The sequence below is a fragment of the Oncorhynchus keta genome, chromosome 11, assembly GCF_023373465.1.
Source record: "Oncorhynchus keta strain PuntledgeMale-10-30-2019 chromosome 11, Oket_V2, whole genome shotgun sequence".
Taxonomy (NCBI): domain Eukaryota; kingdom Metazoa; phylum Chordata; class Actinopteri; order Salmoniformes; family Salmonidae; genus Oncorhynchus; species Oncorhynchus keta.
The window spans coordinates 41,948,705-41,976,582 of NC_068431.1; the positions used below are offsets into that span (position 1 = coordinate 41,948,705).

Sequence of the window (27,878 nt, forward strand, 5' to 3'; positions counted from 1 at the left end):
GCAAGCTGCGGTTGCGACTGAATGCTGTGCTGTCATCCATTGACTGATGGTCCTGAACGTGACCAGTGTCGTCTCCCTCTTACCACCTCTCTACGACCGTCAAGCCATCACGCAAATACAGTTGGGCGCGGATAGCCTTGCTTGACCATGTATTTGGGCTTCAGACAGATGGCGCAAGAGAGGAGCCTAGCGGAGAAATATGAAATTTGCACATAAGGCAACAAAGATACTTTTATCAGTGGGGGCAGGGTCTTATTTGTTACACGTTTGTAAGTAAGTATGTTTGGATAGGGGAAAACAGCAATTATGCAATCTACGTCCTATTTGATTTTATGTATAAAAAATATTTAAAAATGAGAAGCATAGCAAAATTGTAATCGCCATATTTTTGCTTTTATATGTTATTAACTGGTGTTATGTGTTAATTCATAATAGATTCACTCGAAAATAGTTGTATTCATTCTCTTTTGGAGAGGAGACAAGGCTCAAAACAAAAAACACCTGCTTCCTTCTTCCCACACTTGTTTTTCATTTGGGGTACTCACAATTCAATTTAAACTGAGCCTCTAAGAATGTTCACACTTGAATGAAATTGGGTTTTTGGTTGTGTAAGCTATGACAGGCTCTCAGATAAATATCAAGAACGTTTACAGCAATAAAACTTAATTTTAGCTGTTGATGGTCAGCTGAGATAGCAGAATGTTGGCCTACATATCAGTCTACTGAATATACTAACCAAATACTGTAGATCGTTTCTAAATGAAAATATGCAATATTTAAGACTAATCTCCTTTATCTTTTCAAATATTTTACCATTTTAAATAGGGAGCATCATCTAGCCACCTTGAACTGTGGACACATCAAAGGAGGATCAGGTGAAAATGAGTGGGCAATTGACCTGAATAAAACAGTAGTAATTTATTCTGCAGCAGGCAATAAAGACTGGAAAGGTCATTCACACATCATCAGTAACTCAATAGAGCATCAACCCCATCAGGTTTCGCACAAACAAAGCTTAGACTTGGACAAGGTAGCAATTTCAATGGTGAAACTATTGAAAAATGTTGTCTGACTAGGCTTAATCTGTGTCTGGCAAACTGGACCGTTTTTGTTTTAAAAACCCTTATTTAACTAGGCAAGTCAGTTAATAACAAATTCTTATTTACAATGACTGCTTACGTCAGCCAAACCCTAACTCGACACTGAGCCAATTGTGGGCCGCCCTACTGGACTCCCCATCAAGGCCGGTTGTGATACAGCCTGGAATCGATGCAGTGCCTCAGACCACTGCGCCACTCGGCAGCCCCTTGGTGTCTCAAATCACAGAACAAGGCCCCAAATGGCCTAAAAGCCAAAAAAGGCACAAAGCAATCTGACAAGAGGAAACACGACTGTTGTCAAAAAAGTGTGTGAACATCTGTACTACTGTGGGGTATGAGTGTAGAGGCTCTAATGAGTGGAACAGCTAGCCTCCCACCATAGGCTCACTCACCAGGAAATGGCACACAGCCACAAAGCCCACCCATCATGTTTTATTTTATTTAGACAATCCAAATAAAAAAAAGGCACATAAAACATTGAGCATGTTTACGTAATAATTTCAAACATACATTAAAAAAAATGTAGGAATGTTTTACCTTTCTGCTAATCAGAAAGCCTAGTCTTCATAGGTATATACAAAATTACCATTGTTAATGTTCTAATACAAAATATTTATAAAAAGATTCTTTCACATGTCTATTGTAGCTGACATTCTCAGAACTAAAATAGTTTTGTACAAAGATATACATTCAATGCCTTCACAGAGGTCCAATAATTTCCAAATCATTGTTATTTTCTTCTAGTTTAAAATGATGAAATATTCAATTCAAAATATTATCTTATTTGAACCTCAATGTATCAAATTTGGCAAACAGAACAGGCAATTATAGTTAATCTACTCAATGCACAAGAAAACGCTCAGCATTGGATTTTCTTTGAATGAACTTGTGGGAAAAATGTGCCTGCATCTTGTGTGATCTTTCAGGGAATACTATACCTCACACAGCACAGAAACCTTGCAAAAGTGATATGGCCAAGTAAGAACGTCTTATCTAGTAATCTATGGGTCTCAATGCTTGAGATGTGCTGCTGAGGCCATGTTGGCTCAACTAAATTGTCTGCATCACACTACAACATGATCTAGTAGTAAATTACTTTCATACACTTCTCAAAAACCATTAGTGTTTTGTTCTAAATACATCCGTCACCTCATCCATAAATCACCATGACACAGGCGGAGACAATGGATGTTTGATTGAAAGTATAGTTTGCTGACATGATTATTAAAATGGACAGCTATGTTCACAAAATTAAAGAGTTCTTAGATCCCTAGTCTTAAGGACTTCTACATTTTCTTTTAGCAAAAAAAGGTATATGGTTAAATATTTACAAGGTAACATGGGAAAAGGATCAAGTTTGTTAGATGTGAATTCAATAACATAAAACAAAAAATAAAGTTTACAGGGCTACTCTCAGTGTGTTATCTGAGCAGAATGTCCATACTATCAGGATCATCAAAACCAATATTAAAAAGGGTATCAAATATTTGTAACTAAACTATAAACCATCACCAATGTGATAATAATAATAATAATAATAAAAGAAATACACATTTGTGAACTTCGGGATAATTTCCTCAATGGCATTTGCAAGCCACTAGATGGCCCTGTTATTATGTAGGCTGGTTACCCAACACTCCAATTTGATCATTGATAATACTGCAGTTAAGTGACACATGGGATATGCTTTCAGTGCAATTCAGTCCTCTTTCAGGTTGTGTAAAACAATTTACGTCAACTGATGACCAAACAAAAGAAGCACACCTCTGCCATCCCTAACACAGAGAAAAAAAACTAACTGTACACATATTTAACAGTCAAGAGGGACAATTTCCAGATATCCACTTCAACAAAATACAGATTCAATTATTGATGGTGAGAATACATTAACATGTACCTCAAGACCTCTTATTTGAAAAACAAAGTTTCACAGCTGTGAAAAAATAACCTTCCGTCCAAATGGAAGTCTTTGTCCCTTTTGTTTGACTGCTCTCCTAAAAATATTAAATACTGATTAGCAGGCTATAGATAAAAACAACTTATAAGAAACACCCACTGGCTTTGTAAGAGAACCTATGGAACTATAAAACCAGAAATTCATACTTATTGCATTAGTGCTTTTAAAAACGATCTTCCAATTGCAAAGGTATGGGCGTTTAGCGAGACTTGAGGAGTCCTCCCCTCTTGTTCATCCTATCCCGACTAATGTAGGCATCACTGTAGAACACTTCGACTCACTACATCTAATTTTGAAGTAATTCAGATAAGACAAAACCCAACCTAACTTCTACACAACTGTTCTGGTTCTCTTTTCTGTGATGTAGCATCGGTTGGGTTGGAGCCATGTGACAGGGAGGGTCTCTCCCGCTGCACGGCACAAGTAGGCTAAACTTTCATTTCCAGGTCTGAGTAGTGGGCTGGGGAAAGATGGGGGTAAGGAGGAGGCATCATCATCTCTTGTTTTGCCTAATTCTCTCCACCTTTTTTTTTTTTTTACCAGGGTGGGGACGAAGGCAGGACTTGGGACAGAAAAGGCATACTCTCCATGGACCTCATGGCGATGTTGAGGGGCCCGGACATTGTCATGGCCATTGGGGTGCTGATGGCCAGAGGGTGGGCAATATTCATGTGTGCCGTGGTAGGGATGTTGAGCGAGGCGATGTTGATGGGTCCAGTGATGGTGACTGGGTGCTGGAGGCTGACGTTCACCGTGTTGGTGGAAATGTTCATTTGCGACGCTAAGGTGACGGGGTTGTTGATGGAGTTTCCCCTGTTCATCGTGGTGATGGTGGCGGAGCCTGTTACAGGTGTGGCTGAGGCAGAGTTGTGGACATCATTACTGTCTAGAGAACGGGATAGAGGATATAGTGTTTAAGGTTCACTGCTAAATCAAACAAATACCTGTACACACAGACTTACTGGTTATTCCCCGCCATTAAAACAGAGGGAGGAATGAGGTCTGTACTTGACTATTTTGCAGAGATTCTTTTTTGCAGTGTACAGAGACTATTTTTGCAGTATACAGAGTATTTCTGCAGTATACACCTTCAGTATTCCTCTCTTTACTGCCTTGACTCACCTGCAGCACAGATTAAACTAAAACTGACCATAATAACAACCATTTCACACTTCTTTAATGCGACAAATGCATGCTTTTCTAAAGAAATACTGAAGCAGGTAAATCATGTATAGGTTAAACAGTAAAAATAAAACTCTCTAGCGGTCATTCTTGCTGTACATAGTATAGTAAAACAGTTGTAAAATTAGGGCACAGAAATTTCTGTGGAATCTAATGATGCAATGTTTGTAAATGAAGTGACATACTATCATGCAGCGTTTTCCCTATATTCATTTGGCTCTCAGCAGAAATGCACCGCTGCCCCCCTTTTGGGAGTTTACCCACATCCTAACATCGATTTATCCTTGCCTTATACTTGTGTGTGTGATGTGACTGTGTGTAATCTTGGGTTGCAGGCAGGGTTGCAGGCAGGGGGTTTGGGGTAAGGTTTGGTTTTCACACAATGCTACATTATTATTATTACCTTTTTGTCCCCCTGAGGAGTTCCACTGCCAGTCCCCTATTCAGAAATAGACACATAGGTGTTATAAAAGGTTGTCTGCAGGCCAGCCAAGGCTGCTGCGCTAGGGTCAGGGTGTCACTCAGTGCACTCTACAGGCCCCACCTCAGGTGGGCAAGGTTGGTACAAACACCAGAAGTGGCACACACCCTGGCCTACGTCCTTAGGGGAAGGACGGAACGGGTCATAGTATATATATATATATAATATAGCAAGTAAAACACTGGAATGGTAGATTTGCAGTGGAAGAATGTGCAAGGTAGAGATATAAATAATGGGGTGCAAAGGAGCTAAATAAATAAATACAGCAGGGGGAAAGAGGTTGTTTTTTGGGCTAAATTATAGATGGGCTATGTACAGGTGCAGTAATCTGTGAGCTGCTCTGACAGCTGGTGCTTAACGTTAGTGAGGGAGATAAAGGTTTTCAGTTTCAGAGATTTTTGTAGTTCGTTCCACTCATTGGCAGCAGAGAACTGGAAGGAGAGGCGGCCAAAGGAAGAATTGGTTTTGGGAGTGACCAGAGAGATATACCTGCTGGCGCGTGTGCTACAGGTGGGTGTTGCTATGGTGACCAGCGAACTGAGATAAGGGGAGACTTTACCTAGCAGGGTCTTGTAGATGACATGGAGCCAGTGGGTTTTACAACGAGTATGAAGCGAGGGTCAGCCAACGAGAGCATACAGGTCGCAGTGGTGGGTAGTAGGATCAGTAGGAGGATCAGTAGGATGGTCAGTATTACGAGGGTATGTTTGGCAGCATGAGTGAAGGATGCTTTGTTGCGAAATAGGAAGCCGATTCTAGATTTAACTTTGGATTGGTGCTTAATGTGAGTCTGGAAGGAGAGTTTACAGTCTAACCAGACACCTAGGTATTTGTAGTTGTCCACATTTCTAAGTCAGAAACGTCCAGAGTAGTGATGTTGGACGGGCGGGCAGGTGCGGGCAGCGATCAGTTGAAGAGCATGCATTTAGTTTTACTTGTATTTAAGAGCAATTTGAGGCCACGGAAGGAGAGTTGTATGGCATCATACCCAAGACTCAAGGCTGTAATCACTGCCAAAGGTGCTTCAACAAAGTACTGAGTAAAGGGTCTGAATACTTATGTAAATGTGATATTTCAGTTTTGTATTTTTATATATACATTTGCAAAAAATTCTAAAAACCTTTTTATTCTTTGTCATTATGGGGTACTGTGTGTAGATCGACGAAGGGGGGGGGCAATTTAATCCATTTTAGAATAAGGCTGCAAAGTAACAAAATGTGGCAAACGTAAAGGGCTCTTGAAAACGTACCAAATGCAATGTATATACAAAAGTATGTGGACACCCCTTCAAATTAGTGGATTTGGCTATTTCAGCCACATCCGTTGCTGACAGGAGTATAAAATAGAGCACACTGCCATGCAATCTCCATAGACAAAAGCATTGGCAGTAGAATGACCTTACTGAAAAACTCTGTCATAGGATGCCACCTTTCCAACAAGTCAGCAGTTTGTCAAATTTCTGCACTGCTATAGCTTCCCCGGTCAACTGTAAGTGGCGTTATTGTGAAGTGGAAATCTCTAGGAGCAATAACTGCTCAGGAACGAAGTGATAGGCCACACAACCTCACAGAACGTGAAGCACGTAAAAATTGTCTGTCCTTTGTTGCAACACAGTTCCAAACTGCCTCTGGAAGCAACATTAGCACAAGAACTGTTAGTTGGGAACTTCATGAAATGTGTTTCCATGGCCGAGGAACTCCATACAAGCCTAAGATCTCCAATGCCAGGTATTGGCTGGAGTGGTAAAATGCTTGCCGCCATTGGACTCTGGAGCAGTGGAAACGCCATCTCTGGAGTGATGAATCACACTTAATCTGGCCGTTTGACGGATGAATATGGGTTTAGCGGATGCCAGGAGAACACTACTTGCCCAAATGCATAGTGCCAACTGTAAAGTTTGGTGGAGGCAGAATAATGGTCTGGGGCTGTTTTTCATGGTTCTAGGCCCCTTAGTTCCAGTGAAAGGAAATCTTCACGCTACAGAATACGACATTCTAGACAATTCTGTGCTTCCAAATCTGTGGCACCAGTTTGGGGAAGACCCTTTCCTGTTTCAGCATGACAATGCCCCCATGCAATGCAAGGTCCATACAGAAATGGTTTGTCAAGATGGGTGTGGAAGAACTTGACTGGCCTGCACAGAGCCCTGACCTCAACCCGCTCAAACACAGTTGGGATGAATCGGAACAGACTGCGAGCCAAGCCTAATCACGCAACATCAGTGCCCGACCTCACTAATGCTCGTGGCTGACTGGAAGCAAGTCCTTGCAGCAATTTTATTTTACCTTTATTTTACTAGGCAAGGCAGTTAAGAACAAATTCTTATTTTCAATGACGGCCTAGGAACAGTGGGTTAACTGCCTGTTCAGGGGCATAACGACAGATTTGTACCTTGTCAGCTCAGTTACTAGTCCAACGCTCTAACCACTAGGCTACCCTGCCGCCCCAATGTTCCAACATTTAGTGGAACGCATTCCCAGAAGAGTAACAGCTGTTATAGCAGCAAAGGGTGGGCCAACTCCATATTAAAGTCCATGATTTTTGGAATGAGATGTTTGACGAACAGGTGTCCACATACACTACATGATCAAATGTATGTCTTGTCCATAAGTGAAGTTGTGTTGGCTTTGTCCTGTTTTTTGATTTTGTGTGTATGTGTATGCCAGGAGCTGCTGTTCACCTAAAGGGACAATAAAGTATTAAATCAATCAAATTAGAAAGACAGTTTGAGTTGGGGGGGGGGGCTGGTGAGATAGGGCTAACGTGACTTACGTGACTTACCTTTGTTAGAGGAATTAAAGTTGGTCTGGCCGTGTGTCTTTAGATGGCTGGTGATGTAGGCTGCGCTCAGCATCTTGCCGCAGATGTTGCAGGTGACCTTCCCTTCATGTCGGATCATGTGGGAGCGCAGTCTGTCTTTGGTGGCGAAGGCAGAAGTACAGGCCTGGGGGAGGAGAGGAGAACAGGGTCATAAGGTCAGGCCAGAGGCACACTACTATTCATAGTGCCACCCAGCTTTGTGCCAAGTGCAGCTTTAATCATTTATCTAACACAGCCAGCTTTCATCATTCAGACTGCAAGGAACATGTCCAACTATAAAGGCTTATAGATCATCATAAATATCTACTGGGGCCACAGGGCATAGCCTACTGGAGTCACAGGGCATAGCCTACTGGAGTATGGTGTCATGAACCGACTGCAATTACGGCTCATTTTAAAGACACTAGTTGGGCACAGTTATAATCATTCCTTTTGATGCTGGAAACTAACAAGTACTGTCAGCGCCGGCAGAGAAGGAAGTGCAAAGTGGGAGAGTTCATGCTAGCTGACAGAAATGTCAGCTAGTTGACAAGTGGCCCTATGACAATTGGCCCTATGAGCTGTTGACAAGTGGCCCTAATAAGGCCACACAGTACAGCTCTCTCTCTCACCGTTACTTGGCATTTGAATGGTCTTTCTGAGGAGTGGACATGCTTCACGTGGCAGCTCAGGTGGTCTGGCCTGGAGGAGAGAGGTGAAAAAAAGTGAATCTTGCTGTAGAATATTAATAGACACACAACAGTCTGTTTCTTAACTTTTGACCTTTCCAGTGAGACTCCACTGTTCACACATCCCATTCATCGCAGCTCCCATTAGTTTGACTGAAAACCTGGACAACAGCAGACAGGCTAGGAGCTAAATCATTTCATCACTGTCATAAGGAATGGTGTGGAGAACTCCAAAACTAACAGCTGGGCCAAAGTGAGACAGTTTCACACTGGTAGTGGTTTTGTTACAAAGGAGATGAGTCAAGTGGAATCTTTTCAGAGGTGCTGTGAACCAGAATGACTTCTCTTCTTTAACCGAGGAGGACAGCAGCTTCCACACACACACACACACCACACACACACACAGAGAAGAGAGGGGCGCAAGAAGAGAGAGGGAGCGCCTGCAGACCTGGCTGGCTGGCTGTCTGACAGTGACTCAGAGTTACGTTATTCTGCTGGCCGGACCTCACTTTTCAATGTGCTGATAAACCTCTGCGTCACTGTGTTGGAACCAAGCCGGGTTCTTCCCTTAACTGCCCAGCTCTAAGATTCCAGTTTGGACAGAGAGCATAATGTAGGGTGTTCACCCAACCCATAAAATTATTATTTCATTCAATAGTCATAAAGAAACAGAGAATTGCATTGGAAAAACAATAGTCAAGACCCTATGTCTACCGTATATGGTTAACAAGTTACAGACAATTTACTCAGAATTTAGCATGATTAGAGTGAATACAATGTCATTACAGCCATGGTCAAAAAGTGGACGCTGCTCAAAATAAACAAGACACTGCTCCGCGGGCAGAATGGCACCAACTTCAAAATGTCAACTGACAAACTAGCTAGTGGCTGCAGGTTAGTGTGATAGGTTTTTTTTCTAAATTAAATTGGCTGTCTACAAAACAAAATTGGGTCTATATATTAATTTACAAAATATAAATATCTCCCCTCCCCGAAGACAATCTGTTCCAGTTTTCATGGTGTATTTATGAGTCTTTCCCTTTAAACCGCCATAGAAACGGCCCCGCATCGTTGATTGACCTGGGTTAGAGGAATACAAAACCACAGATCTGTTGATGAAAATGACACGAGTATCAAGTTGATTTTGATTGGTCCAAAGCATGGAAACGCCTCCAAATGTTACCAACTCCCAACATCAAAAAAATGGAGGAGATACAACCAAGAGCTGAGCAGTTTAAACTAGCAATGGTCACAACAAACGAATGTCTTATTTAATCTAGGGGTGTTAACGTTTCAATGTTAAAACATTTAAAGTTGTAATATAACTTTTAGGTGATCTGATCAAATTCACATAGAAATGTACATTATAGATCAGTCACTCTTTTGAAAGCATGTCTATGTGTACTATTTCTATGCTTCCCATTCTTAAGTTTAGTTTTTGCGCCTTACTTTCGATAACTAACAAACAAGCTTCAATGCCATACAACACTCCTTCCGTGGCCTCCAACTGTTCTTAAATGCTAGTAAAACTAAATACATGCTCTTCAACCGATCACTGCCCGCACCCGCCCGACTAGCATCACCACTCTGGACGGTTCAGACTTAGGTATTTGTAGTTGTCCACATATTCTAAGTGTCTGGTTAGACTGTAAACTCTCCTTCCAGACTCACATTAAACATCTCCAATCCAAAAATAAATCATGAATCGGCTTCCTATTTCGCAACAAAGCCTCCAAACATACCCTTGTAAAACTGACTATCCCACCGATCCTTGACTTCGGTGATGTCATTTACAAAATAGCCTCCAACACTACTCAGCAAACTGGATGTAGTTTATCACAGTGCCACCTGGTTTGTCACCAAAGCCCAATACTACCCACCACTGTGACCTGTATGCTCTTGTTGGCTGGCCATCACTTCATATTCGTTGCCAAACCCACTGGCTCCAGGCCATCTATAAGTTTTTGTAGGTAAAGCCCTGCCTTCTCAGCTCACTGGTCACCATAGTAAAACCCTCCCATAGCACACGCACCAGCAGGTATATTTCACTGGTCATCCCCAAAGCAAACACTTCCTTTGGCTGCCTTTCCTTCCAGTTCTCTGCTGCCAATGACTGGAAAAACTGATCACTGTACACAGCCAATCTGTAAATAGCACACCAAACTACCTCATTCCCATATTGTTACTTATCCTCTTGCACCCCAGTATCTCTACTTGCACATCATCATCTGCACATTTATTACTCCAGTGTTAATGCTAAATTGTAATTATTTTGCTTCAGTGGCCGATTTATTGCCTTACATCCTTACTCTTTTACATTTGCACACACTGTACATAGATTTTTCTACTGTTATTGACTGTACATTTGTTTGTGTGTAACTATTGTTTTTAGTGGCACTGCTTTGCTTTATCTTGGCCAGGTCGCAGTTGTAAATGAGAACTTGTTCTCAACTGGCCTACCTGGTTAAATAAAAGGTGAAATGTATTTTTATTTGATTGTTTTCCTGTGTGAAAAACACACACCTAAGATTAGCTTGCTATTTGATCTAAGTGAGTGGCTGAATTAAGATGGGGCATCATATTGTGTTAGCTTTCTGCTGTGTTTGAGAAGTCAAAGCCCTTTGGATGAGTTATTCGTACAGCTGCCACCATCTTGATGCTCTCGTCCTGTTCTCCGAGCAGAGCAGGCAGGCCTGTTGCCCTAGCAACTCTACAGACACAACATGTAGCATACACATGCTGCTTCGGAGCCAGTACTGAAATCTTAACTTGCCACATGACTTGTGATTGGACGACAACAAAAAGCTACACGCGCCCCTCTCGTGAAAAGCAAGTGCAGCAGCATCATAAATTATAACATTTTCTCTCTCCACAGGAAACACGACAGACCATCTGCATTGTGAATTCACATGGAATTGTCTTACTTTCTCTTAGCGTTTTAACAGAAATCGAATAAAACCATTTCCCCCCTAATTTAATCAGTTAAGTAAAAGCACATTAAGGTTATAATATTGTAGAGAAAACTCGAACGATTAGTTGTATGTGATTAATAATGTACTCGATTACCCGGTTCCGTTGCAATGCACACCGGGTAGGCGAAGTGTTCTCATTTTGAACCATTTCATGTGTCCACCTCCCCAGCGGGCCCAGAGAGCAAATCAAGTGCACTATAGGCCTACCGCTGGCCAATCGGATGACTCAGATTACCGTGTCTGCCGTAACATAGCAGGCGTAAAAGAAAACTAAAGCAAAGTCGACAGATTAAAAAATCATAATAATAAAGATGAGAGACTCAATGAATACAGCCAAGAACAGCTGTTTTTATGAGTGAGTTCATGTTTAAGTTCTTGCTCAGCACTGTCAGCACTTTTTATTCAATACAATGCCATAAAATGCATATTCTTCCTACTTCCACTCACACTACAACCAACACTGCAGCTGTAATGAATGAATGATTTGCGAAAATTATTTTATATCGAGGAATATTTCACTTTCTCCGTTCATAGAACTAACATGACATGAATTTGTGCATGAGGCAGAAATAATGCGGCGCGACATGAGTTTCGCCATCAGCTGGAAGACTGATGTCCCTTTTTGGTCAGCGGTGGAAAGAGAGAGCTCAGTCTGCTGCTCTTTCCCTACACTGACCATCAGATGCAGACACCAGGGACGTCTGCTGCTCCTTCCCTACACTGACCGTCAGATGCAGACACCAGGGACGTCTGCTGCTCTTTCCCTACACTGACCATCAGATGCAGACACCAGGGACGTCTGCTGCTCCTTCCCTACACTGACCATCAGATGCAGACACCAGGGACATCTGCTGCTCCTTCCCTACACTGACCATCAGATGGAGACACCAGGGACGTCTGCTGCTCCTTCCCTACACTGACCGTCAGATGCAGACACCAGGGACGTCTGCTGCTCTTTCCCTACACTGACCGTCAGATGCAGACACCAGGGACGTCTGCTGCTCCTTCAACACTGACCATCAGATGCAGACACCAGGGACATCTGCTGCTCCTTCCCTACACTGACCATCAGATGCAGACACCAGGGACGTCTGCTGCTCCTTCCCTACACTGACCATCAGATGCAGACACCAGGGACATCTGCTGCTCTTTCCCTACACTGACCATCAGATGCAGACACCATCAGCCCAGCAAACAAACAGGGCAAATAAAGCAAAGCCAATATGCAGCAATAATGTATTGGGCCTATACTGTAGCCTACTGCACAAACCTCATTGCTACAGTACTGTTTTAAACAAGCTGTAAGAGGAGCCCTTTGCTTCTTCGAAAGTGAAGTCAATTTGCCACGCCCACAGATTACTAGTGACGCATAGCTGGAAGTAGTGAGTGGATGTTGCAGTAAATGTTGAAAGAGGAAATCTTACAAGGCCACTGTTGGCTATGCTTGGAAAGAATGGAATGAACAGTCATTCCAGGTGGGTTAGACTTAAAACAAACTGGGCCCTGTAAAGGGCACTAAACACCCTACGCAAACAGAGTGATGGCGCATGGTATACATTTTGGGCGCACAAAAGTACATAGAACTATAGAAAACGACACCCCTGACGCTGCGTTTGAGTAAAGTGTGTAACGGCCTTAAGCAGCAGCACAGGAGCAGAATGGGATCCGCTGTGTGTGTGTGTGTGTGTGTGTGTGTGTGTGTGTGTGTGTGTAAAAGAGGAAATCCCAGGCTCCTGCCTCCTAGGTCTGTTTTAAATGGCATTCCCTGGGGAAGGGTTGACGAGCTGGCGGGAACCACAGCATGACGCACAAATCAAAGCCGCCTTTCCCCTCCCCCTGCCTCACTCCTCTCTGCCTGCATGCCTGTCCTCGCAGGGGGGAACTTTTGGACGCTGGAGTTGAACTGCACTCTAAAGCGTGACTGTTTAAACATGCTGGGGACCACAAAGGCACCGAGTCAAGAGCATTCAACGCTACTATAAATCCGTGAGGGCAGCAGCCAAATGGGACGTGCACCACGTTAATGTCACATTGAGCAACTGATGGTCATGCACAGAGATAGAGTGTCTCTATAAGTGCTTGTCTAACACTATAGAATGTGTAGACTAACACCTGTGTACCTACATGATCTGAATTAGTTGAGTCTGTAATATATAGCAAGCACTTATACTTGAAATGTATGGCAGCTGGCGAGTGGTTGTGAATGTGCATGATTGGCCTACCTGGAGAAGCCTTTCCCACACACGGAACAGACATAGGGCTTGTGGACTCCACCGTCGTGAGAGCGCACGTGGTAGGTCATGCGGTCCTTCCTCTTGAAACGCTGCTGGCAGATGGGGCACTCGTAGGGCTTCTCGTCCGAGTGGGACAGCTTGTGACGGTTCAGGTGGTAGACATCTCGGAAGGCCTTGCCACACATCTCACAGCCGTGGTTCTTCTTCACTGGCTTGGCAGGCCTTTTGGGCTGGCTCTGCTGGGGTATATTGATCATAGAGGCTGGAGACATGATGCTGGAGGCTGAAGACACAGAGGGGGTGGCCGTGGTGAGGATGCCTGCGATGGTGGATATGTAGGAGGGCTGCCCACTATTCTCCCTGGGCAGGGTGGAGATGAGAGGCACCATGGTGGGGGCTGTCTGAGCCGTCTTCTTGGGCCGGGACACCATCTTGACGCCCGTGTGGCAGGATTCGTGGCGACGCAGGTGGTAGCTGTCACGGAAGGCCTTGTTGCAGTAGCCACAGATGAAGGGTGTCTTGCTCTTGTGCTCCTTCTTTACTAAGGGCATGGGTCCCCTGCCGCTGCCAGTCCCGCAGGCCACATTGTCTTTGAGGAGCTCGGCGGCACTGGCAGGGGGTTTCTGGTCCAGGAGGATGGGCATTACAGGCTTCTGGTCCACCGGCTCACTCCCAGAGTTGAGCAGTGGCAGCAGGCTGTTCTGGGCCACCTGGTGCTGGTGGTGGAGGGCTTCATTGGCCTGCTGTAGAGACATCACATCAGAGCAAGGTGAAACACAGATCAACATAAGTTCAATTTTCAATCAACACAATATTACAGTATTTAGTTGTCTGAACGTGTAGCAGGTGGCCTCCCTGTTGGAACAGACAGGGTAGAATTACAGGTTGAAACTACCATGGGCCATTCTTGCTGTCTGCTACAGGCTAGCTGTAAGAGATAGCTCACTGAAAGTTCAGGTTTGTGTTACTCAAAACAGCCACATTCACTTCACATCCTTGTAGCTCTGCCTTTCTCCTTTATGTAACCTGACACTTTTTGGAGATTAGCCTACATCTTCACATTCCTCCTTAATATAAGCACTCTTGCGGTGGGGATATTAGTTTGGGAGGAAATTAATTTAGCATTAGGCTCTCTTTGTGTTGTGTTGCTGTCTTAGATGGCCTACTGGGAATAGCCTAATCTGGGAGCCATTCACATGCAACAACTATTAGGAACAGGAAAATCTCAATGCCATTCAAAGGCTACATCTTAAAACGCTCCAGTGCTGCTGGGGCGGCTTTGCTTTGGTGACTCGTCCACCTCAGCCATAGCTTGGGCCTAGAAGCTACATGAGTTTGCACAACACATGGAGATTGAACACACTCTGTGTGGTGGTTATTCAATTTCACACAGAGCTTGTGCCCTTTGAGTTAGTTCACAGCTCCTCCGCTGAAGTGAGGCTGTAGAGAGTTGGAGAGTTAAAGCGTGGCTGGCTGCAGGTGTGATTGCGAGGCAAAAGCCATTGCATCGGAAGCAACACCAAAATAGACAGTTAGTCCTTCTTGGCGCATGTGGCATCGCAGAGTAGACCACAGAGGACAGAACATAGCAGTCAGCACTACCGCCACTCTGCTGAATGACTAATGACATGCAAGAGTGACTTCAGTCAGCTGAAAATACAACGGGAGGAAATGTACTGGAAAACCTGAAAACATTCAACCAGATAAATCGCCACAACAACCCTGGTCTCTAGTCTAAAACCACAGCAACTAGGAATATCATTTTCCAAAGTCCTTTACTGCACATAGTTGCTACTGTAATCTATTGACATCCAAGTCCCTTATAAACAATCACCTTTGTACCAAGCCACAGTATTGATGTCTGGGGCATCTATTCGATGAATCACGCAAAATAAGCAGGGTCAGTGACTGTTGGTGTTTTAAAGGGACAAAAATAGGCCCTGGCTCTGTCATTAGTGAGGAGGCACACTAGCAGCCTGCTGCTGCTCCTGCTGTGGGATCCAAACCTGCTAGCATATATGAAAAATGATCCCCCGCCATGATGGTGCACTCTTCATGTGACTGTAAAAGTAGCCTGCCAAAATACAGCAGCAACCTGGGCATGAGCTCAGCCAGACAAGGCCCTGGTATACTGGGTGATTCGAACCACTGCAGTAGCAAATGGAGTTAGAAAACTCTGACGCATCTGCAACTATTAACGATCAATCTGAAGAGTAAGATGCCTAGTTTATAGCAGTGCCTTATTTGAAATACATTCTAGTTTCACCTGAATTTTGTACATTTTCAACCCTAAATTCTCATTCAATTCAGGTCATTTTATAAAACAAAACTTATTTGAATAACATACATGGTGTTTGTCCTTAAATCATAAAACGTGGATACTAGTTGAAGTCTACATTCAATTATAATACGTATTACATGAAAACACTGGAAATGTTTCTCATTACCGTAACACTTGCTATAAAAACTCCAATCATTTTTTTAATAAATGTTTTATTTCACCCTTGATTAGGGTTGCACATTTTGGGGAACTTTCCGTGGGAATTAACGGGAATATATGCACATTAATATTTATACAATTTAAAATTGTAGATGTTTTTTGCATTGGATATATTTACCCTATCATATAGAAACAGAAACAAACATGTAACCTTATCATAAGTAGACAATTACAAATGATTAAATCCTTCCAATAGAAAAAAAGTTACGAATTGAACTTTAATTCAATTTGACTCATCACATGGGATGATGTCATTGAACAACAAAAGGGAATATTGAATGATCCAGCGCATCTCCCAAAAACAATTTCAACATACATCTGTAAAATGAGAGTCTAGATACTCAACTAACATCAAGGCGGTGTCCCGTTCCTGTAGGTTCATGCTCTACAACATCCGCAGAGTACGACCCTGCCTCACACAGGAAGCGGCGCAGGTCCTAATCCAGGCACTTGTCATCTCCCGTCTTGATTACTGCAACTCGCTGTTGGCTGGGCTCCCTGCCTGTGCCATTAAACCCCTACAACTCATCCAGAACGCCGCAGCCCGTCTGGTGTTCAACCTTCCCAAGTTCTCTCACGTCACCCCGCTCCTCCGCTCTCTCCACTGGCTTCCAGTTGAAGCTCGCATCCGCTACAAGACCATGGTGCTTGCCTACGGAGCTGTGAGGGGAACGGCACCTCAGTACCTCCAGGCTCTGATCAGGCCCTACACCCAAACAAGGGCACTGCGTTCATCCACCTCTGGCCTGCTCGCCTCCCTACCACTGAGGAAGTACAGTTCCCGCTCAGCCCAGTCAAAACTGTTCGCTGCTCTGGCCCCCAATGGTGGAACAAACTCCCTCACGACGCCAGGACAGCGGAGTCAATCACCACCTTCCGGAGACACCTGAAACCCCACCTCTTCAAGGAATACCTAGGATACCTAGGATAGGGTAAGTAATCCTTCTCCCCCCCTAAAAAGATTTAGATGCACTATTGTAAGTGGCTGTTCCACTGGATGTCATAAGGTGTATGCACCAATTTGTAAGTCGCTCTGGATAAGAGCGTCTGCTAAATGACTTAAATGTAAATGTAAATACTAAAGATTTGGTTGTCTTCCTCTCAGGCTTCCATGTATTCTCCTTGGACCTCCACAATGTCCACCTCTTGAACATCAGACTCCGAGGCCTCATCTTCACTGTCAATTTCCAACCTTGTTGAGGATGGCTCGTTATCAGGCTCAAAAAGCCTCAAATTCAAACTGATGGCCACCAATTGTTCAACCCTTGTATTGTTCAGCCTGTTGTGTGCTTTGGTGTGTGTTCCCAAGCAAAGACCAGTTGAGGCGGCTGATGTTGGTGGGATTTGGAGGATGATGGAAGCAACAGGGGAAAGAGCCTCAGATCCACAAAGTCCTTTCCACCAGGTGGCTGATGAGATATGTTGGCACGACTGACATATTGCATCTCCATCCCAAAGACCCTGCTTGGAAGTGTACTTCGCCAGACTGCCAAGAACCTTGACCTCATCCAGGCCAAGGTGGCGGAGACTAGAGGTTGACCGATGATTTTTCAGAGCCGATACAGATTTTATTGGAGGACCAAAAAAGCTGATACCGATTTATCGGACGATTAAAAAAATAACTGTATACAACAATACTGAATTAACACTTATTTTAACTTAATGCAAAAACAAAGTGTTGGAGAAGAAAGTAAAAGTGCAATATGTCCTATGTAAGAAAGCTAGCGTTTCAGTTCCTTGCTCAGAACATGAGAACATTATGAAAGCTGGTGGTTCCTTTTAGCATGAGTCTTCAATATTCTGGGTAAGAAGTTTTAGGTTGTAGTTATTATAGGACTATTTCCCTCTATACCATTTGTATTTCATTAATCTTTGACTATTGGATGTTCTTATAGGCACTTTAGTATTGCCAGTGTAACAGTATAGCTTCCGTCCCTCTCCTCGCTCCTCCCTGGGCTCGAACCAGCAACACAACAGCCACCACATCGAAGCAGCGTTACCCATGCAGAGCAAGGGAAACAACCACCCCAAGGCTCAGAGCGAGTGAAGTTTGAAACGCTATTACCGCGCGCTAACTAGCCAGCCATTTCACTTCGGTTACACCAGCCTCATCTCGGGAGCTGATAGGCTTGAAGTCATAAACAGTGCAATGATTGAAGCACAACGCAGAGCAGCTGGCAAAACGCACAAAAGTGCTGTTTGAATTAATGTTTACGCGCCTGCTTCTGCCTACCACCGCTCAGTCAGATACTTGTATGCTCAGTCAGATTATAACGCAGGACACGCTAGATAATATCTAGTAATATCATCAACCATGTGTAGTTAACTAGTGATTATGATTGTTTTTAATAAGATAAATGTAATGCTAGCTAGCAACTTACCTTGGCTTACTGCATTTGCGTAACAAGTCTCCTTGTGGAGTGCCACGAGAGAGAGGCAGGTCGTTATTTCGTTGGACTAGTTAACTGTAAGGTTGCAAGATTGGATCCCCGAGCTGACGAGGTGAAAATCTGTCTTTCTGCCCCTGAAACGAAGCAGTTAACCCACCGTTCCTAGGCCGTCATTGAAAATAAGAATGTGTTAACTGACTTGCCTAATTAGATAAAGGTGTAAAAAAAATATATATATATATATATATATCGATTTCCGATGGTTGTGAAAACTTGAAATCAGTCCTAATTAAAATCGGCCATTCCGATTAATCGGTCGACCTCAAGCGGAGACAGCATACTTAGTGTCCAACATGTACTCTGGGCGTGTATGGGCTTCAGGCAGAAGCCTTCACACTTTTGATGCATTTCCTCTGCTTGGAGCAACAGTGAAGGGGGAAGAGCAGTACAGATCTCTTACATCTGCAAGCAGAGTCTGAACATCAGACAGGATGGCATTGTCTCCCGTGTAATGGCTATTGGTCAAGTGCATCTGCGCAGTCTATTTAGCAGCGGTCTCTGCTCAGTCTGCCAGCTGCGTGAGTGAGAGGGAGTTGCCCGTGTGCTTCGCTGTTTACAGCAGTTTTCTTGAAGATCACTGCAACACACACACACGATGCAGCGCTGTCGTTCAGCAGCAGATGATGCGCCATCTGCCAATGACTACGCATCCCCACTCGCCATCACTCACCGCTGTCATCAAATGGACTCATGCTAGCCACAAGTTCTGACGGAGCTCAATTGTCAGGAACCAAAAAATATACAGTGATGAATTTATCTTTCATACAAATGTATAACGAGGAGCGCCCACAGTGTGTTTTGTGCGGTGAAGAGTTTAGTAGTAATGAGTCTCATAACGAACAAATTAATAAATGACAAGTCCTGACCAAAACATCCACAGAATGATGGTAAACCCAGGAAGTTCTTTCAGAACAGGGCAGAATGCTTCAGGAAACAGTGATTTGACAGTGGAAAAGTTAGTCAGCTAGCAAGACATTGTTGTCATTTTATAACAGGTGTTGATAAGCAGAAATAAGGGAGTACTAACTAACTGAGTTTTTCAAACAATCCCCTGGCCTTGTACACAGCTAAATCACTAACATTCACCAAAGCAAAGTAGCTACGGATGTGCAGCCTTAAGTAACAATACAGATGAAGATGATTTTTTAAAAATATTTTTTTATTTAAAATCAGGCCCACTGTACATTTCAATGTAGAAATGATCAGGCCCGCTGTACATCTTACTGTAGAAATTATTGTTGAAAACTAGTTTAGGTTGGAACTGTTGCTGTTAAAATAGAATCATATTTTTTATTCTTAACTGGAATAAACTGATTGAAGCGAGATGTTTTTGAGGCACACTCACACAGTTCTGGGTTGTTCATCTACAACAGGAAGTAGTCTCCTGCCTGACTGAGAACGCAGTAGAAGTTCTGATCCAGTTTAAAAAACAAGTACAGAAACTGTTTCAAGGCTGAGCATAACCTCAGTGTTACACTGTCAAAAACAGAGCCCAGAATAGACATGCTCTCATTAGGACTGTGTGTGTGTTTTCGGGTCCACATCTGTGTGATGTGATTAATCTGTTTATTCCAGTTCAGAATGAAATTATTTATTGTATTTTAACAGTAACAGTTCCAACGTAGACAGATATGTTAGAGTGTTTTAATACGAGAAAATAAAACATTTGTTATTTGTTTTTGTCTATATTGCATATGTTTTAGGCTTAGGGGCAATGAAATGTACCGTTATTTATGTGTAGTTGCATATTTTCCTAAGATTGGGTCCCAGGAAAACACAGAATTTCTCATTTGGGTCCCAGACTGAAAAAGTTTAAGACTCCTGATCTAAAGAAGTAGTCCTTGGAGGAGCACAAGTTCATTTCATTTCTTCACTTAGAAGCTATAACTCCAGAATAAGGATTGTATTCTCAAACAACCCCTTCACGACACTTAATCTTCTCGTTAGCGAAAACAACAAAAATAACTAAAATTGGGAAAAACTTAAGAGAGATCCATTAACATACCAACATAGAGGCATGCATAGGGGTGTTGCAGTGACCATATTACTGCCACACCGGATGTCATGAGTCATGACCGCAGTAAAATTCCATGTGACATGGTAATCTCCTTTTATGCACTCTGGACATGCTTTGGTATTACCCAACTTGCTAACTACCATCAGGTCCTAATAGTACTGCAGGCGCTGTTGTTCCTCTAACCACTGTTTGCATTGATGTCACAATTGAAAAGCACAGCATACACTTATCATCAAAACAGTAGGCGTCTCTTACTTTTAAAATGTACCTCACTGTGATGATCAATGATCAGAAGTTCAACAGCAGGTTGAAACATGGTTGTGGATGTTGTTTCAAGGCCTAACACAACAAAATGGGAAATGCTTTCTAATGTGATGAATTCAAAAACACCTATAGCATATTAGAGTTTATGCATAGGCTTATGAGCCCAAGCCAGAAAGAAAAGCCTGAATTAAAATGATCATTATGCTGCAATACAATACATAGCCTACCGCATATTACACACAGCTGGAAAACATGCAAAAACATAGATTTAAGTTGTCTTTGGTGCATAATTTGTCTAGCCAATACTCCAAATTTAAACAAACTCTAGTAAACACATTTGAGTGTGGACCGTATTATGATGCATACTGGATGGACTGGTTACCTTATGCTACGCTCCAGACTTTCTATCCATGAGTCCGGGAGAGAAAGTACAGTGCACTCGGAAAGTATTCAGACCCCTTCTGCACATTTTGTTTCGTTACAGCCTTATTCTAAAATGGGTGAAATACAATTTTAAAAAATCTCCACACAATACCCCATAATGGCAAAGCGAAAAACAGGATTTTAGAAAAGCTTTGACATTTATTTACGAATAAAATATTTTTAAAATAAAGTATTTAGATAAGTATTCAGACCCTTTGCTCTGAGATTCAAAATTGAGCTCAGGTGCATCCGATATCGATTGATCATCCTTGAGATTCTACAACTTGATTGGAGTCTACCTGTTGTAAATGCAATTGATTGGACATGACTTGGAAAGGCACACCACTGTCTATATAAGGTCCCACAGTTGACAGCGCATGTCAGAGCAAAAACCAAGCCATCAGGTTGAAGGAATTGTCAGTAGAACTCCGAGACAGGATTGTGTCGAGGCACAGATCTGGGGCAGGGTACCAAAACATTTCTGCAGCATTGAAGGTCCCCAAGAACGCAGTGGTCTCCATCCTTGTTAAATGGAAGAAGTTTGGAACCAGCAAGGCTCTTCCTAGAGCTGGCCGCCCAGCCAAACTGAGCAATCGTGGGAGAAGGGCCTTGGTCAGAGAGGTAACCAAGAACCTGATGGTCACTCTGACAGAGCTCCAGAGTTCCTCTGTGAAGATGAAAGAACCTTCCAGAAGGACAACCATCTCTGAAGCACTCCACCAATAGGGCCTTTATGGTGGAGTGGCCAGACAAAACCACTACTTCATAAAAAGGCATGACAGCCAGTTTAAGAGTCCTTTATGTGCCTTTTGGCAAACTCCTAGACCAAGAGAAACAAGATTCTCTGATCTGATTAAACCAAGATTGAACTCTTTGGCCTGAATGCCAAGCGTCACATCTGGAAGAAACCTGGCACCATCCCTACGGTGAAGCATGGTGGTTGCAAAATCATGCTGGGGATATTATTTTAGCAGCAGGGACTGGGAGACTAGTCAGGATCAAGGGAAAGTTGAACGGAGCAAAGTACAGAGAGATCCTTAATGAAAACCTGCTCCAGAGCACTCAGGACCTCCGACTGGGTGAAGGTTCACCTTCCAACAGGACAATGACCCTAAGCACACAGCCAAGACAACGCAGGAGTGGCTTCGGGACAAGACTCTGAATGTCCTTGAGTGGCCCAGCCAGAGCCCGGATTTGAACATCTCTGGAGAGATCTGAAAATATCTGTGCAGCAATGCTCCGCATCCAACCTGACAGAGCTTGAGAGGATTCTCAGAGAAGAATGGGAGAAACTCCCCAAATACAAGTGAGCCAAGCTTGTGTGTAGCGTTATACCCAAGAAGACCCAATGCTGTAATCATTACCAAAGGTGCTTCAACAAAGTACCGAGTAAAGCGTCTGAATACTTATGTAACATTTCCAAATGCACTGTATAGCCCTAGGCGATGCTGTTGGTTCATTGATTGTGCAGGGCGGCTTACAGTAAGCCTACAATTAGTGCATTTGTATTTGATCTTGAATAGCCTAGTAACAGGGCATTGTTAACATTTCCATAATGAATTGGGTGACACTATTAAGCTATACAGAATCTCAGCACCATGCGTTTCAACTGCTCTCTCCTTTATTCCTTTCTCTACCACGCTGACGGGCTGTCAACAGTTTACAGAAATATGTTTTGTTGCAAAAAAACATGGAGAGCCTATGGCATACAGAGTGCGGATGGAATATCACCTGTCGGGCAGCGAGATCATGCTCCTCAAACACTGGTTGATGCTGGGAGTGAATGAAGTGTTCTTAAATTTATTCATCAGCTACTCATATGAAGCACATGCTCTGCTATGAAAAATGATGTAGCCTACAAATCTGACTGGCGGAAAGCGTGTGGCCTCCATTCGCTATTTGAATGCATACAGATGGCATGTATTCCCCCCCTGCCCCTTTGATAAATGGGCCATTTAATTCAATACTAATATGTACAATTTGTTAAGATTAGATTCATTTGAGAATAGTCTGATTGGTGAAAATATGATCACTTGATGAGAACAGCTGTGAAGCTTCTTACTATAAAATCAGATTTTAAATAATGGCATGAGACAAGGATATCTTGTCAGCTAAATTAACAAGACTATTCTTCTGAAATACATTTTCTTCATACGTTTCTTTCGACCTGACTAAAATAAATATTGTGTGTATCTTTACTTACCTATTGTTCACCGAATAACTTTTTTGCACTATTGGTTAGAGCCTGTAAGTAAGCATTTTACTGTAAGGTCTACCTACACCTGTTGTATTGGGCACACGTGACAAATAAACTTTGATTTGATGGTGTATATTACAAAGCCGTGCATCAGCGGCATGTACATCACTGGGTGTACGGCACAGTACATCACTGGGACCACGCTTCATGGCATACAGGACCTATATACACTAGGCAATGTCAGAGGAAAGCCCCAAAAATAGTCAAAGACTCCAGTCACCCAAGTCATAGACTATTCTCTCTGCTACCGCAAGACAAGCGGTATCGGACTGCCAAGTCTAGGACCAAAAGGACCCTCAACAGCTTCTACCCCCAAGCCATAAGACTGCTGAACAATTCTTCAAATGGCCACCCAGACTACTTACATTGACCCCATTTGTTTTTACACAGCTGCTACTCGCTGTTTATTATCTACGCATAGTCACTTCACCTCTACCTGCATGTACAAATGACCTCAACTAACCTGTACCTACGCATATTGAGTCGGTACCGGTACCCCCTGTATATAACCTCGTTATTTATTTATTACTTTAGTTTATTTCGTAAATATTTGAACTCTTTACTGAAGTGCATTGTTGGTTCGGAGCTTGTAAGTAAGCATTTCACGGTAAGATCTACACATGTTGCATGTGACAAATAAAGTTTGATTTGATTTGCATGAGGAGGCCTGTAGATGCTAAAAAATGTTATGCCAATTATCGATCAATTATGGGGAGACTGGCATACTTTTGCATGACAATAACCGGCTGACAATTTCTTGACCGCCACAGGCCTAGAAATGAATGGGCTTTTGCGATGAAGTCAATTGTTTGCCGACTCATTGGCTGTCTCCTACTACTTGCAGATTAAGCTAAGGGCCTCTTTACTGGAAACACATTTCTCATTACTGCATAATTTTTAGGTCCTTTTCGGTAATGAGAATAAGTCAATTCTAATGTAGTCAATGGTTGTGCGGTGCTGCTTATTTTATTTACTAGGACCACTGCTTACACCTACTGTATAGATTACTTATTCAAATAACTGATGTTTAACAGAGGTTGTCAAGAAATATGGGTGTATAAAAACCATTTTAAAATTTAGTTAAAGCCACAATCTAGAATGTTTCAGCAAAGAGAAATCCCACCTCTTAACGGAGGATTTTTTTTTTTAACCTTTATTTAACCAGGCAAGTCAGTTAAGAACATATTCTTATTTTCAATGACTGCCTGGGAACAGTGGGTTAACTGCCTGTTCAGGGGCAGAACGACAGATTTGTACCTTGTCAGCTCGGGGGTTTTGAACTCGCAAACTTCTGGTTACTAGTCCAACGCTCTAACCACTAGGCTACGCTGCCGCCCCAGGATATCCCTCATTGTGACTGTTTTAGCACTTGCCTATACTGTTGTTTGATTTCCCAATACAGTCTTGGTCCATACCTCACATATTTAGATACTTTATAGGCATGTCATGTTATGCCATTTGCCTAAAGGATTCCATTCAATTTAGAAATGCATCTAAAGTACCTTAGAAACACACATATCCACATCCTAATATACCAATACTACCTGTTAAGATCTTGGAGTAATAACCGTTCCTATAGAAAAGTCACTTTTTATGCTTAAGTCCACATTTGACTTTTGAAAATACTTATGCTAAAATAAGTTGTATTTTAGTCAATTGTATTAAGATCAGTGATTTTAGAATTGAGAGAGTAATTTGGGATAAACAAATAAAAATGTGATCTATTGGGTTACTGAATCTCTAATAGAGCTCAGTGCAGTTTTTCCAATAGAAAACTACGCAACAGTCCAAAACATGCAGTCTCATCTCTGAAACCAGCATGCACCAATATTAAGGACATTTTCAGAAAAATAAAATGCATAGTTTAGTAATTTTGGCTTAATCTGTGGTGTATCTTGTTCTTTATCCAAATATGTGTACATAAAACTAACATGAAGTGATGACAAAAACAACTATAATCAGAAAAGTTTGTCTTGTGGTATTGAGAAATTACAACATTTTAATGTAATTTTAAAAGGAATTCCTATCAGTGTTCTGTTTAACTCAGGCCTTTACAAACCCGCCACCCCAATAGAGAACCGCCACGTCCAGCCACCACCCAAAGCAGCCCAATTGGAAAAGATCTGGCGGAGAGGGGAGGGGCCTTAATGTGCTGCTGCTGCTAAAATCAGGCAGTTCAGTTATAAGAGCACATGGTTGTACTGCACAGCAGGCAGAGGTCCCCAGCTGTGGGAAAAGGTTAGTGACGTCAAAGCTGGAAGTTACCCACGTCGACTGACATTAATAAATAAAATCACACGCAGTGCTGGAAAACCTAGTCTGTCTGCCTGTCTCCTCAGCTTCAGTGCGAACTAAACAGTAGGCTTGGGCGGTATCCAGATTGTCATACCAGGATATTCAGTAATACCGCCACCGAACACTATTTTCTAACCACACAGCCTCTGTAATCCGAAGGTTAATAATGCTAACAAGTACATGTAAAATCCCATTGAGAATGCTAACTAAATGCTAAAGAGTACATTTCAGTCTGACCTAAACTATTTTCAGAACAGACGACATTCCAGCTTATAAAGTCATACAAGTAACTCAAAATTGCTACTCACAGTCTGCTGCACACACAAATATTAAACAGCAAGGCTCTTGATCCAGAAGGGGATGCTCTACTGTTACCAAGCGAATGCTTGATTTTGGAAGAAGCTAACCACCTAGATAGACAGCGAACTTAGTACTAAAATAGCAAACCCAAAAAAATGTAAACCTTTATTTAACTAGGCAAGTCAGTTAAGAACAAATTATTTTTTACAATGACTGCCTACCCTGGCCAAACCCAGACAACACTGTGGGACTCCCAATCACAGATGTGACACAGCCTGGATTCGAACCAGGGACTGTAGTGACTCCTCTAGCACTGAGATGCAGTGCTGTAGACCGTGCTGTAGGAATTGTCCGTAGAGCGCCGAGACAGGATTGTGTTGAGGCACAGATCTGGGGAATGGCACTAAAACATTTCTGCAATATTGAAGGTCCCCGAGAGCACGGTGGCCTCCATCATTCATAAATGGAGAAAGTTTGGAACCACCAAGACTCTTCCTATAGCTGGCACCCGGCAAAACTGAGCAATCGGGGAGAAGGTCCTTGGTCCGGGAGGTGACCAAGAACCCTATGGTCACTCTGACAGAGCTCCAGAGTTCCTCTGTGGAGATGGGAGAACCTTCAAGAAGGACAGCCACCTCTGCAGCACTCCACCAATCAGGCCTTTATGGTAGAGTGGCCAGACGGAAGCACCTCAGTAAAAAGGCACATGACCGCCTACTTTAAGTAAACCAAAAGGCACCTGAAGGACTCAGACCATGACAAACAATATTCTCTGGTCTGATGAAACCAAGATTGGGTATGTGACAAATAAATTTGATTTGAAGATTGAACTCTGGCCTGTATGCCAAGCTCACGCCTGGAGGAAACCTGGCACCATGCCTACGGTGAAGCATGGTGGCAGCATCATGCTGTGTGGATGTTTTTCAGCGGCAGGGACTGGGAGACTAGTAAGGACCGAGGGAAAGAGGAACGGAGAAAAGTACAGAGATCCTTGATGAAGTCCTGAGCACTCTGGAGCAGGTTCTCAGACTGGGGTGAAGGTTCACCTTCCAACAGGACAACGACCCTAAGCACACAGCCAAGACAACGCAGGAGTGGCTTCGGGACAAGTCTCGGGAATGTCCTTGAGTGGCCAAGCCAGAGCCCGGACTTGAACCTGATCGAACATCTCTGGAAAGACCTAAAAAATATTTGTGCAGCAACGCTCCCCATCCAACCTGACAGAGCTCCAAATACAGATGTGCCAAGCTTGTAGCGTCATACCCAAGAAGAGTCAAGGCTGTAATCGCTGCCAAAGGTGCTTCAACAAAGTACAGAGTAAAGGGTCTGAATACTTATGTAAATGTGATATTTAAAGAAAAATGTATAATACATTTGCAAACATTTCTAAAAACCTGTTTTGCTTTGTCATTACGGGGTATTGTGTGTAAATTGTTGAGTAAAGAAAACAATTCCATTTTAGGATAAGGCTGTAACGTTACAAAATGTGGAAAAAGTTAAGGGGTCTGAATACTTTCCGAATGCACTGTACATGCATAATGACATGCATGTCATTGTGTCAGTAAGAGGAAAACACGTCATGAAACCTTTACGCTTCAGTTAACACAGAGTCTCTCTCAAACATGCATACACACACTAGTCCCAACTTAAAACGTTAGCACCAAACAGAATTGGCATGCTGACTGCAGGTTTGTCCAACAGAGCTATCGCCAGATAATTGAAGGTTCATTTCTCAACCATAAGCTGCCTCCAACATAGTTTTAGAGAACTTGGCAGTAGGTCCAACTGGCCTCACAACCACAGACAACCAGACTGGGTCTGGCTCCCCAAGTGGGTAGGCCTATGCCCTCCAAGGCCCACCCATGGCTGTAACCCTGCCCAGGCATGTGAGATCCATAGATTAGGGACCAATGTATTTATTTCATTTGACTGATTTCCTTATATGAACTGTAACTCAG

At 43.0% G+C, this 27,878-nt stretch overlaps 1 protein-coding gene across 3 annotated transcripts in view; it reads right to left on the reverse strand.

The window, feature by feature from the left end:
- Window positions 1-1,520: 1,520 nt before the first annotated feature.
- LOC118390283 (vascular endothelial zinc finger 1-like) overlaps window positions 1,521-27,878 on the reverse strand; it is a 39,670-nt gene continuing 13,312 nt past the window's right edge. For 2 of the 3 annotated variants that reach the window (XM_035780687.2, XM_035780685.2), the window contains exons 2-6: window positions 13,403-14,157; window positions 8,152-8,221; window positions 7,502-7,664; window positions 4,643-4,678; window positions 1,521-3,943 (exon numbers count right to left, since the gene is read on the reverse strand). In XM_035780687.2, the coding sequence (XP_035636580.1) occupies window positions 3,594-3,943; window positions 4,643-4,678; window positions 7,502-7,664; window positions 8,152-8,221; window positions 13,403-14,058 (1,275 nt within the window). In that variant the 5' untranslated portion in view covers window positions 14,059-14,157 and the 3' untranslated portion in view covers window positions 1,521-3,593. The remainder of the gene's footprint in view (window positions 3,944-4,642; window positions 4,679-7,501; window positions 7,665-8,151; window positions 8,222-13,402; window positions 14,158-27,878) is intronic. The other variant, XM_035780686.2, reaches the window with a different exon arrangement.